This window comes from Lepus europaeus, chromosome X (genome assembly GCF_033115175.1).
Source record: "Lepus europaeus isolate LE1 chromosome X, mLepTim1.pri, whole genome shotgun sequence".
NCBI classification, from domain to species: Eukaryota; Metazoa; Chordata; class Mammalia; order Lagomorpha; family Leporidae; genus Lepus; species Lepus europaeus.
Window position 1 is genome coordinate 92,879,762 of NC_084850.1, and position 18,138 is coordinate 92,897,899.

The 18,138-nt window shown below is 40.1% G+C and overlaps 1 protein-coding gene across 1 annotated transcript in view; it reads left to right on the forward strand.

Annotated features, from left to right (window-relative positions):
- Positions 1-18,138, forward strand: part of LOC133752763 (vascular endothelial growth factor receptor kdr-like) — a 301,002-nt gene that overhangs the window by 81,856 nt on the left and 201,008 nt on the right. The window contains exon 4 of the mRNA XM_062183099.1: positions 14,743-14,839. Within this exon, the coding sequence (XP_062039083.1) occupies positions 14,743-14,839 (97 nt within the window). The remainder of the gene's footprint in view (positions 1-14,742; positions 14,840-18,138) is intronic.

Consider the following 18,138-nt stretch of genomic DNA (forward strand, 5'->3'; position numbering starts at 1 on the left):
TATGTTCCTATTGTTTCAGAATTCCTAATGGAATTTCTATTTGTTTTTTGTGGTCATCTCCAAAATGACAAGCTTTAACTATACCCAAATGTGAATTGATAAACTGCAATTCGAGTTAGCTGGAGCAGACAATTCTGGTCTTTTTTTTTTTTTAAATTTTTTTGACAGGCAGAGTGGACAGTAGAAGGAGACAGAAAGAAAAGTCTTCCTTTTGCCGTTGGTTCACCCTCCAATGGCTGCCGCGGTAGGCGCGCTGTGGCTGGCGCACCACGCTGATCCGATGGCAGGAGCCAGGTGCTTCTCCTGGTCTCCCATGGGGTGCAGGGCCCAAGCACTTGGGCCATCCTCCACTGCACTCCCTGGCCACAGCAGAGAGCTGGCCTGGAAGAGGGGCAACCTGGACAGGATCGGTGCCCCGACCGGGACTAGAACCCGGTGTGCTGGCGTCGCAAGGCGGAGGATTAGCCTACTGAGCCATGGCGCCGGCCAGACAATTCTGGTCTTGCCACTGATTTTGGATCACACGCACTGGGTAGTTTAGATAAGAGTTGCAGGGTTATTTTCCTGAACAATCTGGATGCTTTTAATTCTGTAATTTTGGTTTGTGCAACAACGAGTGTATTTTCTTTTATTATTCACAGGAAGGAAAAGATGTAAGGGAAGATACAGGAGCTATCTTCTTAGCCCCTTAGAGTGTATTCATGACTAGAGTTGGAGGAAACATCAAATGAACTTTGTGTAAAACAAGATAGCACTGGATAGAGGATCTCCTACATTTACACAGGGAGAAGTGTCATACTAAGCTTCTGATATAAAAGAGAAATGTAAAGCACTTCTCTAAAACCTAGAGGTCCCTAAGAGGTGAAGATGCTGATGTTCTTAATCATGGTGGAATGAGGAATACTGCCTGTTCTTGCTGATGATCTCAGAAAACCATAGGGAAAAGGCAGTCTGGGGAAGTGTTGCTGCCAAGTGGCTTAGGAATTCACCTGATGAGATTTCAAAATCTTCTGATATACATGACTGTTAAACATCTGTGAAATTATTGTATGTAAATAATACCTGAGTAAAGTTGACAAAACTTTCTGGTACAACACAGATGACTTATCTATTTATTGATAATACATTTGACTATTTATTGATAATACTAATAAGGAAACCAAGGTTACTTTCTCTGATTTAAAAGCAAGTTAAGAGAAGAGAGATGTCATAAGCTGTTTTGGTCTAAATTTGCTATTTATAATTTATAATGTAAGCATTTGTGTGAAGCTGAATTTAACAATTAAATAATTTTTAAAAGCCTAAGCTATCAGTTTGGGTAATATGTCTTTCAAGAGAATCTCTGCAAGATGTGTTTGTATTTTTCACATATGTACAAAATTTGTTGCTTTGAGAAGCAAACAGCTCACTCATAACCTCATTTGCCAAGTTAATATGAGAATTGTCTCTTGCTGGGGGTTCTGTGTTAACACTTGATATATTTCTGCCCAGACTTGTCACCTTTGAAATAAGCAGCATGGCTCAGCAGATGCTTGCTGTAGTCTAGAGCTTTTAATCAAGGATACCGTGTAAATATTGTTTGCATTCTATTGTCACCTTTGTTCTGCTGACAAACACAGAGATGGATGGGAATTTATTGACACTGATAAGTTGAAAATAACTTTAAGTGGTATTTTGGCATCTTTGGAGCACATTCTCCTCTTCCCTATTTCAGAATACCCTTGCCGATTAAGGCATATTGGACCATCAACCTTGATTACAAAACATCCAAATGAACATTCTAATTCAATTTACCCTCCACTCCTCAAGAGACCACAAAAGCATCATGACAAGAATGTGACATATATCAGTGTGGAGGCATGCGATGGAAACTTGAGTCACCCCTTAAGTGCTGGATATCTCTGTTTCAGCCTTAAAATACATAGCACTCAATACCTCTTGGCTGTACTGAAGTTTTCTGGATGACTATAAAGGCATGAAGTATACTTAGAGACCAAAACAAATATGTAGTGTATGATTGACAATTGTGGGTGCAGCATTTAAAAGTTGAGCCAGCAACTTGATCCAAAAGATTCTACTCACAGACAAGGCAAGAATCAGAATTTGAATATAGAACTCTGTACAGATGATCTTCCATTTGTGATAGTTTGACTTAAAAATTTTCAACTGTACAGTGGTGTGGAAATTAAATGCATTCAGTAGAAACTGAACTTTAGGTTTTGAATTCTATCTTTTCCCAGGATAGCAATATGCAGCAAAACACTCTTATAATGCTGGCAGTAGCAGCAGCCACAGGTGCCAGTCAATCACACAATCACAAAGATAAAAAACCAATATTCTACAGTTTATGAGTTGCTGAGCTATGATGTTCAGTAGGTTAGGTGTATTAAATGCACTTTGATTTAAGATATTTTCAATTTATGATAAATGTATTGGGATGTAACTCCATTTAAGCCAATGAGTATCTATATTTACATTATTAGTGCATTATCAATAAGAAGATATAACTGGGTACAGGTTTTCTCTAATAAAGAAGTTTATATAATCGGGGCTTTATATAGAAAATTAACAGAAAAGTCTGGAAGCAAGCAGTCCAGAGCTCTTCTACATAAGCTTGTCCTGTAATTGTGTATTTGGCATCTCCAGGGTACTCTGGCCTTATCTACATAGTTCACCACCACATGTAAATTTCAGCTATAGGAAAGAGGGAAGAAGAGGCAATAGGAAAACAGACACCTTTCCTTAAAGATTTACTTATTTATTTCAAAGGCAAAGTGATTGAGAGAGAAGGACACAGAAACACACACACAACAAGAGCAAGAGTGAGAAAGATGTTTCTTCTGTCTACTGGTTCACTCCCCAAATGGCCACAACATTCAGGTCTGGACCAGGCTGAAGCCAAGAGTGAGGAGTTCCATATGAGTCTCCACGTGCCTGGCCAGGGCCCAAGTACTTGGGCTATCATCTTCCACTGCCTGACACCTTCCCTTAAATGAATAGTTTGGAGCAATTCAAATCCATGGTTTTTTTTGGCATCCATTTTGTCAGAAGTTGATCATAAATGTCTACTTCTTGTGGTAAGGGAAATGTGGAAATTTAATGTTATTTTGGACATTCATGTATCCGTTAGAAACTCCATTACTGTGATAGAGCACGGATATCAATACTTGCCACAAAGGGCTAACTACAGAACAAATGACTGATTGTGGGCTCCTGAATGTACGTCTATGAGGGCATTGTCCCTGATACCTGTCAGAAAAACTGGTGCATTTTCCTTTGACTTACTAATTTGGTGAGGGTCAAAACAAATACTTGGTGGCAGGATTTCAGCTAAAAGTTTTTCTGTACTCACAAGTCCCATTCTCTCAAACCAATACTGTCTTGCAAGCAAGTCAACATGGGCCTTCCCAATGCCTTGGCCCTCTGAAATTGCATTTTGTTTTCTTCTTTTTTAGCATCATTTTATTTATTTGAAAGGTGGAGCGAGAGCGAGAGCAAGAGCGAGAGAGAGATCTTCCATCTGATGGTTCACTCCCCAAATGGCCACAATGGCTAGGGTTGGGCCAGGACAAAGCCAGAAGCCCAGAACTCCATATGGATCTCTCACATGGGTGCAGAGACCCAAATACTTGAGCCATCCTCTGCTGCTTTCCCCAGGCTCATTAGCAGGGGGCTAGATTAAAGTCGACTTGAAGTTGTGCCCAAATGGGATGCTGGCATTACAGGCTGTGGTTAGCCCACTGCACCACAACCTGGTACCTTCCACCCCCCCCCTTTTTTTTTTAAAGATTTACTTTATTTTATTTATTTGAAAGGCAGAGCTACACACAGAGAGGGAGACATAGAGAGAGATATCTTTGTTTTCCTTATTTGTCACATCACATAAAGTATAATTTTTGTTTAGGTCCATATCAATTTGTAGTTGACTGTAGATGTTCTTAGCTCTTGGACTGTTTTCAATTTTAAATTTCTCATGCAAATGATACCATATCAACCGTATTCCTTCCTTCTTCCCGATCATTCTTCCTCTTCCTTTCCACTCACCTCCTCTATAGATAAGGCTGGTTGATCCAACTCAGGACCCTGATAAGAGTGTCTCTGTTTTCATGTGCAATCCCCTCTAGACACTTTTGTGGGAAAGCCCAAGTGCTACTTGTAGATGGAGACAATGGGGCTGAGTAATGAACTGTTGAGGGAAGAAGTTAACGGTCTAGAAGAATGCCCCCAAGTCCATTGTGTTTTTTCCCATAACTATAGCTGTCTTTGGAAACAGGCCTCCCCCTCCTTTCCAGGGCGTTACCTTTGTCAAGAAAGCAAGACCGCTTTAACCCTGGCATGGAATCTAGGGAGGATATAGATGCACACATGCTCCACTTCATGAGCTTGTAACACTTTGGTGTGTTAGTATGAAAGGCTTTCTTTAGAGATCACAAAATCTAGCTGGTCTAGTTCTCTTCCTTTTCTATAAAAAAGAAAGGAAACTATGAGTAAGGAAAATGTGGTGCAAAGGACAAGGGGTGTGCTGTATCTGAGATCACACAGACTGTTAGGAGCCGGATCTGGCCTAGAAGACAGGCCTTTTGACACATAAAGACTAACTTGGATTGAGTGCCTCTATGAATCAGGTACTTTCTAAGCACTTTGTACATATTAACCTATTAAAACCACACAATTGCCTTATCCAGTGGGTGCTATTATTTATAATCTCTATTTTCCAGATTAGGAAACTGAGGCATGGATTGGTTAATTAATTTTTCCACAATCTCAGAGCTAATAGATGGGAGAGTCAGAATTCAAGTCTAGGGAGGTGGCTCCAGAACTTTATATTCTTGCTTTCTTGCTTACTTTCTTGTTTATTTGACAGGTAGAGTCATAGGCAGTGAGAGAGAGAGAGAGAGAGAGAGAGAGAGAGAGAGAGAGAGGTCTTCCTTCAGTTGGTTCACTCCCCAAAGGGCCACTTACTTAATATATACTAAATTGATCGTCTATATATAAAGAGAATTGAAAATGAATCTTGATGTGAAAGGAAGGGGAGAGAGAGCGGGAGAGGGGAGGGTTGTGGGTGGGAGGGAAGTTATGGGGGGGGAGGGAAAGCCATTGTAATCCATAAGCTGTACTTTGGAAATTTATATTCATTAAATAAAAGTTTAAAAAATTCTAAAAAATAAAATAAAATGTACTTAACTGAATCCTGCTGATCCCAGGAAAGTTCCAACCCATAGCCCATCTGAGAGAAGCAGCACAGGTTCTGTGAGATGGAACCATAGTAAAGGATACACTTTAGGCTCATTGCTACCACACAGAATCCATCAGCCTGCTTTGTCTTCTGCTTGGTGGCAACGGCAGTACTGATGAGATGCTCTCCATGAAAGGAGGTCTTGGCCCACAAGGATGTGACATGTGGGGAACAATTAACAGTGAGTTTCAGTTTATATTGTTGCTTGGAAGCATTATTTTAAGAAAAATGAAGAGATACAGTTATCTGCATGCTTCAGAAATTCTATAAATGCACTGGTTGATTCTTAGGTGACATAGGCCTCTCTTGAGTACAGGGAAAGAAAAGGAAGTGGAAGACCTAAATGGATACCCAGTGGAGGCAGGGGAGAAAGGAGGCTATTTCTGGGCATCTCTGGAGTGCCATTGTTAAGAAATTCCCCTCTCTACTCCCCCAGCTTCCTGCATGGTGTTTCCTCCTTATCAGCAATTTATACCCCAAGAAAGCTTTCCCTATACAAGGTCAGGAAAGCGTTTGCCTAACCTTGGCCTGTGATTAACAAGAAAGAAAATTTCTGTCTAAGCCACATCTTTAGAAGTACATACACTTTCTTGCTGCTGATGTATCGGCAACTCAGGCTTGACTTTTCTTCCTGACAAGTGTTATCATGAAGGGTGGAGGTGAGTCTTTCCCATCACTGGTAGCCTTAGGGTTTGGGGTATGATTTTAAAGAGCTTTAGTGTCAAATCCAGGAGGAAATTACTTTTCAGGGAGGTGAATGTATGTGTACTGGAAATAACTTGATCTGAGGCTCCTTTGTTCCCTCAGTCTTTTCAACTCCAAATCCTCATGTATCTATGGGAGTTACCCAGTGCTTCAGTTTCACTCTTTTTCCATATGTATAATTCTCATAGCATCAAAGTAGGCTAGGACAGATCAGAGACAGGACTGGCATTAAATCACAATGTACTTGTCTACACCTATTAGCTGGCAACTAATAGGTTAGTACATTATACTATACTGGTTGGTAATCAAGTGCATAAGTTAGATCATAGTGCTACCACTTATTAAGTGTTTTGGGCAATTTAACCTCTTTGTCTTCATTTTATTGTTGGTAAAAATAAGAGCAGCAGCAGTACCTATTGATATTTGTAAAGCCCTTGATGAATGCTTATTATTCTTGAATGATGTTCTCTTTTGTTAGTTTTTTTTATATTTAGCAAATATAAATTTACAAAGTACAGTTTATGGATTGCAATGGCTTCCCCCCCATAATTTCCCTCCCACTCGCACTCGACCATCTCCCAATCCCTCTCCCATTCCATTCACATCAAGATTCATTTTCAATTATCTTTATATACAGAAGATCGATTTAGTATATATTAAGTAAAGATTTCATCAGTTTGCACCCACACAGAAACACAAAGTATAAAAATACTGTTTCCGTACTAGTTATAGCATTACTTCACATTGGACAACACATTAAGGACAGATCCCACATGAGACGTAAGTACAAAATGACTCCTGTTGTTGACATAACAATTTGACACTCTTGTTTATGGCGTCAGTAATCTCCCTAGGCTCTAGTCATGAGTTGCCAAGGCTATGGAAGCCTTTAGGGTTCGCCGACTTCGATCTTATTCCGACAAGGTCATAGTCAAAGTGGAAGTTCTCTCCTCCCTTCAGAGTAAGGTACCTCCTTCTTTGATGGCCCCGTTCTTTCCACTGGGATCTCACTCACAGAGATCTTTCATTTAGGTCTTCTTCTTCTTTTTTTTTCCAGAGTGTCTTGGCTTTCCATGCCTAAAATACTCTCATAGGCTCTTCAGCCAGATCCAAATGCCTTAAGGGCTGATTCTGAGGCCAGAGTGCTATTTAGGATATCCGCCATTCTATGAGTCTGCTATGTATTCCGCTTCCCATGATGGATCGTTCTCTCCCTTTTTGACTCTATCAGTTAGTATTAGCAGACACTAGTCTTGCTTGTGTGATCCCTTTGACTCTTAGACCTATCAGTGTGATTAATTGTGAACTGAAATTGGTCACTTGGACTAGTGAGATGGCATTGGTACATGCCACCTTGATGGGATTGTATGGAATCCCCTGGCACGTTTCTAACTCCACCATTTGGGGCAAGTCCAATTGAGCATGTCCCGAATTGTACATCTCCTCCCTCTCTTATTCCCACTCTTATATTTAACAGGGATCACGTTTCAGTTAAAATTTGAACACGTTAGAAAAAATGTGTTAATTACAGAGTTCAACCAATAGTACTAGAACAAAAAAAAATACTAAAATGGATAAAATATTACATTGTACATCAACAGTGATAATAAGGGCTGATCAAGTCACTGTTTCTCATAGTGTCCATTTCAATTCAATAGATTTCCCCTTTGTCGCCAATCAGGGAGAACATATGATATTTGTCCCTTTGGGACTGGCTTAATTCACTCAGCATAATGTTTTCCAGATTCCTCCATCTTGTTGTAAAAGACCATATTTCATTGTTTTTGACTGCTGTATAGTATTCTTTAGAGTTCATGTCCCATAATTTCTTTATAAAGTCTACTGTTGATGGGACTTTAGGTTGGTTCCAGGTCTCAGCTATTGTGAATTGAGCTGCAATAAACATTAATGTGCAGACAGCTTTTTTGTTTGCCAATTTAATTTCCTTTGGGTAAATTCTAAGGAGTAGGATGGCTGGGTTGTATGGTAGGGTTATATTCAGGCTTCTGAGGAATCTCCAGACTGACTTCCATAGTGGCTTAACCAGTTTGCATTCCCACCAACAGTGGGTTAGTGTCCCTTTTTCCCCACATCCTCACAAGCATCTATTGTTGGTGGATTTCTGAATGTGAGCCATTCTAACCCGGGTGAGTTGAAATCTCATTGTGGTTTTGATTTGCATTTCCCTGATTGCTAGTGATCTTCAACATTTTTTCATGTGTCTGTTGGTCATTTGGATTTCCACTTTTAAAAAATGTTTATTGAGGTCCTAGGCCCATCTCTTAAGTGGGTTGTTTGTTTTGATGTTGTGGAGTTTCTTGATTTCTTTGTAGATTCTGGTTATCAACCCTTTATCTGTTGCATAGTTTGCAAATATATTTTCCCATTCTGTCAGCTGCCTCTTCACTTTCCTGACTGTTTCTTTTGAAGTACAGAAACTTCTCAATTTGATGCAATCCCAAATGTTAATTTTGGTTTTGACTGCCTGTGCTTCTGGGGTCTTTTCCAAGAAGTCTTTGCCGGTACCTATATCTTGCAGGGTTTCACCCATGCTCTCTAATAATTTGATGGTGTCGAGTCGTAGATTTAAGTCTTTAATCCATGTTGAGTGAATTTTTGTGTAAGTTGAAAGGTAGTGGTCTTGCTTCATGATTCTGCACGTGTAAATCCAATTTTTTCAGCACCATTTATTGAATAGACTGTCCTTACTCCAGGGGTTGGTTTTGGATCTTTGATCAAATATAAGTTGGCTGTAGATGTCTGGATTGATTTCTGGTGTTTCTATTCTGTTCCATTGGTCTATCCATCTGTTTCTGTACCAGTACCATTCTGTTTTGATAACAACTGCCCTGTAGTATGTCCTGAAATCTGGTATTGTAATGCCTCCAGCTTTATTTTTGTTGTACAAGAGTGCTTTAGCTATTCGAGGTCTCCTGTGTCTCCATATGAATTTCAGCATCATTTTTTCCAGATCTGAGAAGAATTTTTTTGGTATTTTGTTTGATATCACATTGAATCTATAAATTGCTTTGTGAGAATGGACATTTTGATGATATTGATTCTTCCAATCCATGATCATGGAAGATATTTCCATTTTTTGGTGTCCTCTTCTATTTCTTTCTTGAAGATTTGGTAATTTCTCACAGGCAGCAAATGGATAGTTTTTTTTTTTTTTTCCATTTTCCATTCAGCCAGTCTGTATCTTTTAACTGGAGAATTGAGGCCATTGACCTTCAAGGTGACTATTGATAAGTAACAACTTGGTCCTGCCATTTTTCCATAAATATGCCTATTGTTTACTTTGGATTTCCTTTATACTGGGAGATTTTCTCTCTCACCTTGTTTCATAGTGATGACCATGTTTCTGTGTGTAGAACATCCTTAAGCATATTTTGCAAGGCTGGACGAATGGTGACAATGTCTTTGAATTTCTGTTTGCTATGAAAGGTTTTTATTTCAACTTCATTAATAAATGAGAGCTTTTCAGGGCACAGTATTCTGGGTACACAGTTTTTTTTCTCCTTAGACTTGGAATATATCTCACTATTCTGTCCTAGCCTGTAGAGTTTCTGATGAGAAGTCAGTTCTGATTCTAATGGAAGATCCTTTAAAAGTAATCTGGCGTTTCTCTTATGCACATTTTTGAATCTTTTCTTTATGTTTTACTGTGGACAGTTTGATTACAATGTGTCATGATGAAGATATTTTTTGGTCATGTCTATTAGGAGTTCTTTGTGCTTCCTGTACTTGGATGCCCCTTTCTTTCTCCAAATTAGGCAAGTATTCTGTTATTATTTCACTAAAAAGGCCTTCTAGTTCTTTCTCTCTTTCCACACCTTCAGGAACTCCCAATACTCATATGTTGGGTTGCTTGACAGTATCCCATAGATCTTCAACACTACTTTTTAGTTTTCTAATTTTTTTTGGTCTGACCATAAAATTTGCAGAGATTTGTCTTCTGACTCCAATATTCTTCTGCCTCACTGATTCTGTTGTTAAGGCATTCCACAGTATTTTTATTCATTCTATTAACTTCTTCATTTCTAATATTTAATTTTTATTTATCTTTAAAATCAATTTCATGAGAAAAATTTTTGTTCATTTCACATACAGATCTTTAGTTCATGGATTTGCTTCTGGTTACTTCTAAGTTATCCTATGATCAATTTTTTTGAATTACATTTCTGGCATTTATTCAGCCTCTTCATTTTCATATTAAAGTGTTTTGTTCCCTTGGGGGCATCAGGTTGTCTTCCTTATTCTTGTTTCTTGAATTGCTGTGTTTATTTTTAGGTATTTGTGGAGATAATTGTTGTTGTTGTTTTCCAGTGGTGGTTATTATCTTTGGACTATGACTCTGTGGCTCAGAGTAGTGGCTGCTCTTTCAGTGTCTTAGGCATGTGCTGGGTGTGGCCAGGGAGCTCTGTTCAGTGCTCCAGAGTGAGGGTAGTGTCCAAGATTATATCCAAATTGGTTGTAGTATATCTACTCATTTTTTAAGAGGGGAAGTTTGTTCAGCTCTGTTGGCATATGACATAGTCTGCTCTCCTATTCTCTTCCAAGGAGACCAGTGTCAGGGTGCTAGCCCCAGTCAGTACAATATTCTGTGCTGCCACAAGAACCACACATATGGATATTCCAGCAGTAAATCTCACCAGGGAATCAGGGAGCCCTGAGCATGTGGAACCGCCCACAGTGACTGCCCAAATACCCAGTGAACCCTGCACCCTCACACGCAGCCACAGTGTTTTAACAGTCACAGCACACAGGGCCCCAGAGCCATGAGCACACAGCCCCCTTCAATTCTCTCAGTCAGACTGAGATGTCTCCTGTTAGCTGGCTGTTGTGTGTGGACATGAGCTGGCTCAGCTGCTACATATGTCCAAAATGGCGGCTGCCTGCTCTCAGGTAGTTACAGGACACTGGTGCCAGGTGGTTGGGGAGAGAGAAATGTTGCTCCCCTCCCCTTTTTTTCCTCTATGTTGACTGGTATACTTTCCTTGACAGGGTTCCTAGCCGGACTCACACCAGGCTCTTCCTGCAGCTTTATCTCTAGTAGCTTGGGATGCTGAAGTCTGGTCTCACCTCACTCTCCAAAGCTGGTGCTGAGGCACTTGGCTGCTGGAGTCCTGAGTTGTTCATGTCCACATTCTCTATGTACATTCACAGTGTCCCTCTGATATTCCTGGAATTTCCTCTTCTGTTTTCTCCCTAACTTTTCTCTGAGATTGCTATCTTTCTTTTTTAAAATTATCTTCCCTAGACTAGGGAATTAAGCTCCCTCCCTATCCCACCATCTTGGTACCAACCTGCCCTGCAAAATGCTTTTTATTAGAAACATCACATTTTTAAAAGAGTTATTTATTTATTTGAAAGTCAGAGTTACACAGAGAGAGGAGAGGCAGACAGACAGAGAGAGAGAGAGAGAGAGAGAGAGAGAGTTCCATCCACTGATTCACTCCCTAATTGGCCGCAAAGGCTGGAGCTGCGCTGATATGAAGCCAGGAGCTGGGAGCTTCTTCTGGGTCTCCCACGCAAGTGCAGAGGCCCAAGGACTTGGGCCATCTTCTACTGCTTTCCCAGGCCATAGCAGAGAGCTAGCTGGATTGGAAGTGGAGCAGCTGGGTCTTGAACCAGCGCCCATATGGGATGCCGGCACTTCAGGCCAGGGTGTTAACCTGCTGTTCCACAGGGCCAGCCCCAACATCACATGTTTTGAAGACAGACAGACTTAAGGTTAAATCCCTGTCTTACCACTTACAGGATATCTGACGCAGAACCTCAGGTTTCGTATTTGTCTTCTCAGTTTACTAGACTGCAGAAAGGGAGGTACTTGTGATTGTCTCATGAGTGAAAGCAAATAAAACCACTAGAATATTAGTGAATACTCAATACATATTCATTTCCTTTCACTGTAAAAGTTTGAAAATAAACAGTACTTCTTGGATTATGTTTGTAAATTGAATTTATTTTGAATAGGCAATTTATTGTCATTGTGTATAATTAGAAACATTCTTGGGGCTGGTGTTGGGTGTGGCAGATTAGGCCTCTGCCTGTGACCCCAGCATCACATACGGGTGCTGGTTTGAGTCCTGGCTTTTCTACTTCCAGCAGCTCCCTGCTATTGCCCCTGGGGAGGCAGTAGAAGATGACCAAAGTGCTTGGGCCCCTGAACCCATGTGGGAGACCTGGAAGAAGCTCCTGGTCCTGGCTTTGGCCTATCCAACCTGGGCTATTGCAGCCATTTGGAGAGTGAAGCAGCTGATGGAAGAGCTTTCTGTATCTGTATCTCTGACTTTGTATCTTTCTGTTTCTCTATCTTTGTCTCTCCCTCTCCCTCTCCCTCTGTAATTATGCCTATCAAATAAAATAAATAAATCTTTAATAAAAAGGAAATATCCTCATTTGTAAGGGTTCCATAAACAGGTCAACAACATCCTTAAAAATGCAGTGTAACAAACCATGGAGATGGTATTGTGGTGCAATGGGTTAAGCCACTCCCTGTGATAGTGGCATCCCATCTGAACTCCACTTTGAGTTCTGGCTGCTCCACTTCTGATCCAGCTCCATGTTAAAGCACCTGGGAACGTAGAGGAGGATGGCCCAAGTACTTGGGCTCCTTCACCTGTGTGGGAGACCCAGAAGAAGCTCCTGTCTCCTGGCTTCAGATTGGTGCAGCTCTGGCTGTACTGGGCATTTGAGCCGTGAACCAGTGGGTGGAAGAGTTCTCTCTCTGTCTTACCTCCACCCTGTCCCTCTGCTTTTTAAATAAATAAAAATAAATCATAAAAAATGTAACAAACCAGTCCCAAATCCAGCAAAAGTATCACATACTTCAAATGACTTCTATCCAGAATATACAAATAACTTTTACAACTCAAAAAACAGTCCACAAAAAGGGGCAAAATATTTGAACAGATACTTCTCAAAAGAATTTATGCAGATGACCTAAAAAGCACATGGCAATATGCACAATGAAGTACCACTATACACTCATTAGTTTGGTTAAAATTATAACAAGACTGACCATATTAAATGTTTGCAAGATTATGGGGCAACTACAACTCACATTCATTGCTGTTGGGAATGACAACTTGTCTAATCAGTTTGGGGAAAAAAATTCCTTTGGTTCTTTGTTAAAAATATTTTATTTATTTGAAAGACAGAGTTACAGACAGGGGTAGAGACAGAGAGATAGAGGTTTTCCATCCTCTGGTTCACTCCCCAAATGGCCACAATAGCCAGATCTGAGCTGATCCAAAGCTAGGAGCCAGGAGCTTCCTCCAGGTCTCCCCTGGGTGGGTGCAGGGGCCCAAGAATTTGGGCCATCCTCTGCTGCTTTGCCAGGCGCGTTAGCAAGGAGCTGCAAAAGTGGAGCTGGATGTGGAACAGCGGGCACTTGAACCAGCCCCTGTATGGGATGACAGTGCTGCATGCTGGGGGTTCAACCCTCTGTGCCTGCTTTGATTCTTAAAAGACTAATATGGGCCTATCACACTTCCCAGTCTTTCCACTCTTAGGTACATGACGGCATATTTCCACACAAAGATTGTGCCTGACTGTCCAAAGCAACTTTATTCATGATATGTAAAAACTAGAAACAACACAAATGTCCATCATCAGTTGACATGTATGAAGTTCAAAATCATCACTCTGAGTGAACTAAACCAGGCACAAATGATATATCCTGTATAATTCAATTATTTAAAATAATATAACATTCAAAAAAAAGGTCTATAATGAAAGAAAGCAGATCATCGCTTCCTGGGGGCAGAGACATATGCAGTACAAAAGCCACTTTCTAACAAACTGAAACACCAACATTTGTAGAAAGCAGTTAGAGATGATGGATGTACTCACTATCTTGATTTTAGGGATGGTTTCATGAGCATAGTCATGTTAAAAATGATAAAATTGTATACTTCATATGTATGCAGTTTATTGTACATCAATTATACTCAATAGTTATTTTAGAAACTGATTCAGTGTGTCATACATTAAATATTTACTTGCTTGTGCAACAGTGAGCTATGCAGGATTTTCCTGATTGAGTATGAGTTCTTGGTTTAGCTCTAGACCATGGGGTCTAGGTATGCTCCAGTTGTCTCTCATTCTCCTTGGACCAGTGAGCTACTTCCATCAAGTTCTTGTCATGGTAACAGCAAATGAGATTGACCAGAAATAAGCAATATATAAGACCTCAGACTGTGACCATTACAGTGTCAATTCAACCCAAATTTCAATGCCTGACTTCAAGTCATATGTCTATGCCCAAAATCAATGGAACTAATAAATTTTTCCCACTTTAGTGGCTCAAATTGAAAAACAATTGAAACTATTCAGTCTAGCACATACATATGCAGTGAAATGTCCCCATTACATCCCCTATCCTCTCAGTTTTCCTTCCTTGAGTCAACCAAGTTTATCTAATTTCTTGTGTCTTCTCTGATTATATACATATGTTAATAAATATAGCTTCTTATTTCACACAAGTGATTTTATACCACAGCATTCTTTTATGTTTGCTTTTTACTTTATTTTATTTATTTTGAAGATTTCATTAACAGAATATAAAGAGCTTTCCTGTTCCTGTTTTACTGTCATTATATGTTATGTACTATAAATATAGTCAATACATTAATGTATGTGTGTTTGGCTGTTTTTTTTAAGTTATTTGCTATTACAGAAAATGTAGCGACTAGCTAAAGATACACATCAATTTGTACATGTAAAATCATATTTAGATACATCTGAAGACATTTTTAAAAGTTCTAATAACAACAAATTTTATTTTGATTTAGGTCTTGCCAGTGGAAATAGCCTGATGAAACCAGAACTGAGCATTCAGGGAGATCAAGTGATGATCCAGGCTGGTGGAACATTTGACATTACCTGCAGGTAATAATATCAAATTCCTTGATCTTGTCTTGATTAAAAAACTCCCAGTAAGAAGTTAAAAGAATTTAAACTTTTGTTCATACTAAATATTTTTAAAAATTTATTTTATAGTCATAGATAATAAGCTCTAGATGCGCTGTTTTCTTGCAGTTGGTTTTCACATTGTGTGCTTCTTGTGGTGAAACAGGCTAACCTTGGAGTTGACTCCATGTGGCTTTTTATTTTGTTTATTTCTTGTTCTCATTATTTTCTTTCACACATTCAAGAGAAGCTAGTTTGCCTATTATAGCACTTAATACACCTAATATGTACATTAATTCTATTGGCAAGAATCTTGCTCTTAAATTGTTAGTTTACACTGTTGCCAAAGCATGGTGTATGACACGGTAGATTCAGTTTTCTCATGGTTACACTTTTGTGGTCTTCTTTAGTGAATTCTACCTATTTCCTTGATACCTACCATATCAATTTCATGTAGATGTGTGTGCATGTAGCCCAAGGAGCTTTGTGCTTCCAAAAATATTTAGAGAACATATAGTAGGTCCCTCTTCTCTTTCTCTTTATACTGTTTCTTTTGGTGAATTAGTAGAAACATCAATTCTTGTAGAAATAGATTTAGGTTTGAAAGACTCAACAATATTTCATATTTTAAGAACAGTAAGTGTGGATGTGTGGGAGATGAGTTGAATATGTGAGAATTGTTTACAGAAACTGTGTGGGAGCTGAAACTATATAAATAGATTAGGGTAGTAAGGGAGAGTGTGTTAGGTGAGGAAAAGAGCAGAATAAAGGTCATAATTTTGAGAATAACCTCCAGAGGAGAAGGAAGGGGAATTGGAAGAATATGTGGAGAATAGGTGGGAGGAAGAAACAGAGAACTGTGTCCTAAGGGAGAGGAGATTTTCCAGAAAGAAGCAGTCAAATTCTGTAGTAGATAGAGGAGCAAGCACTCAGTAAGTGTGTATTGAATTTAACTGAACTGAAAGAAGTGCAGAGTGTCCCTCCTTCTTTAAGATAGTCTATTCCTCAATGTATCATTAAAGATTAGATTAGGATACATGCAACACAAAATCTAAATTCACCTTGATTTTAGACACAAGGTTTAATTATTTCATAGAAAAAGGGCAAAATGTGGATATCTGGGTTGGAATTCCAGTTCCACGAAATCATTAGAAATTCAGATTCTTGGCCGGCGCCGCGGCTCAATAGGCTAATCCTCCGCCTTGCGGCGCCGGCACACCGGGTTCTAGTCCCGGTCGGGGCAACAGTCCTGTCCCGGTTGCCCCTCTTCCAGGCCAGCTCTCTGCTGTGGCCAGGGAGTGCAGTGGAGGATGGCCCAAGTCCTTGGGCCCTGTACCCCATGGGAGACCAGGAGAAGCACCCGGCTCCTGCCATCGGATCAGCGTGGTGCGCTGGCAGCAGCGCGCCTACCGCGGCGGCCATTGGAGGGTGAACCAATGGAAAAGGAAGACCTTTCTCCCTATCTCTCTCTCTCACTGTCCACTCTGCCTGTCAAAAAAAAAAAAAAAAAAAGAAAGAAATTCAGATTCTTTAACCAATGGCTTCCAGCATTTGGTCCCAACTGACTACTCAAACACCAGCCATCATGTCTGGAAAGCTGGTTAGAAAAAAAAAAAGAAAAGTAAAGACAAGCATGCTTTCTACATTTAAGGACACATCCCCAAATTTTACACTACTTGTACTTATAGCCCTTGGACCAGAACTTAGTCATGATTGGCTGCAAGAGAGGCTTGTTTTCCCACAGCATGTTATATGCTCAACTGAATAATGAAGATTTTATTAATATGAAAGAAGAGAACATGAGTTACATTAGGTATAGTGTAATGGTAGTGGTGATGTGTAATTTCTGTTCCCATAACATCACAGGATGGTAATGTCTTCTCATCCTGGGGACTATAAACTTTTTTTAAATATTTATTTTATTTATTTGAAAGTCAGAGTTACACAGAGAGAGGAGAGGCAGAGAGAGAGAGAGAGAGAGAGAGAGAGAGAGATTGAGAGAGAGAGAGAGAGGGAGAGGTCTTCCATCTGCTGGTTCACTCCCCAGTTGGCTGCAATGGCCGGAGCTGCACCAATCCAAAGCCAGGAGCCAGGAATTTCTTCCGGGTCTCCCATTCAAGTGCAGGGGCCCAAGGACTTGGGCCATCTTCCACTGCTTTCCCAGGCCATAGCAGAGAGCTGGATTGGAAATGAAGCAGCTGGGATTAGAACTGGCGCCCATATGGGATGCTGGCACTTCAGGCTAGGGCTTTAACCCACTGCACCACAGAGTCAGCCCCGTGGGGACTATAAATTCTTGTTCTGTCTTTCATGAACTGACCTTTTCTCTTAGCTGTCTGGTCTTGTAACAGTAAGGATGAGTTTTGTTCAGGGAATTTGAGTCAGACTTCAGGTTCTTGAGGATTATCTTTTCCTTGCCATGTGGGCCCGCCCAGCCACTTCTTTAGGTGCAAAGTATGATTAAGAGAAGGCCTCAGTGCATTAACAGTCCCTGCTTATATATGTCCACTTTACTTCAGCGATCCTGAATGGCATCTGGCCTATTAGCCAGCAGTTAGAAGAGCTGTCTCCAACTGCCCTCATGTGTCTTTCCCGGTCATGTTCCAAGTATCATACTTGTTCCCTGTGTCTCTACTAAGACCTTATAAATCTTATCTGTCATTAACTATCAATTTTAAGCACTTAGCCCCAGATGATGCATGTGAGACAGGCTTGGCTCTGCAAGGGGGCAGGTATCTACTTCAGGTAGAGATTTGTGTCAGTGCTGGGAGGATTCCAGAGAAAGTGCTTCCTGGACACAGACTAATAGTGCCTGAGATGGGAGTGGTAGAATAAAAAAGGAGATATGGTTTGTGAAGCCACAAGTAATGTCTCAGAAGGATTGTGAAATACAGGGAGCTCTTCTCAACCACTATACAAATGGGAAAATTGGGGTCTGAAATGGTGACAATATTTGCCCAAGTTTACACAACTGGACATGTGCAGGGCTGTTATTTTATTTCCACTATACTCAAATGAATTTTTGAATGTTCATTACCTAACACATTTAAATGATTTTAGATGTATATTTTTTACTGGTTCATGTATACACTTCCTCAGTAATTGTATGGAAAACAGTTTGTTGATGTAGACAAATTGTAATCCTTACCCTTAGTATCAAATAATAAATTAATAACTAAAAGAAGAATTTATTGTGTTTTTAATTAAGCAGGAACCATGTTCTGGCTAGTGGTGACAATGGCTATATTTGCACACCTGGGTAAGACATATTGTGCTTC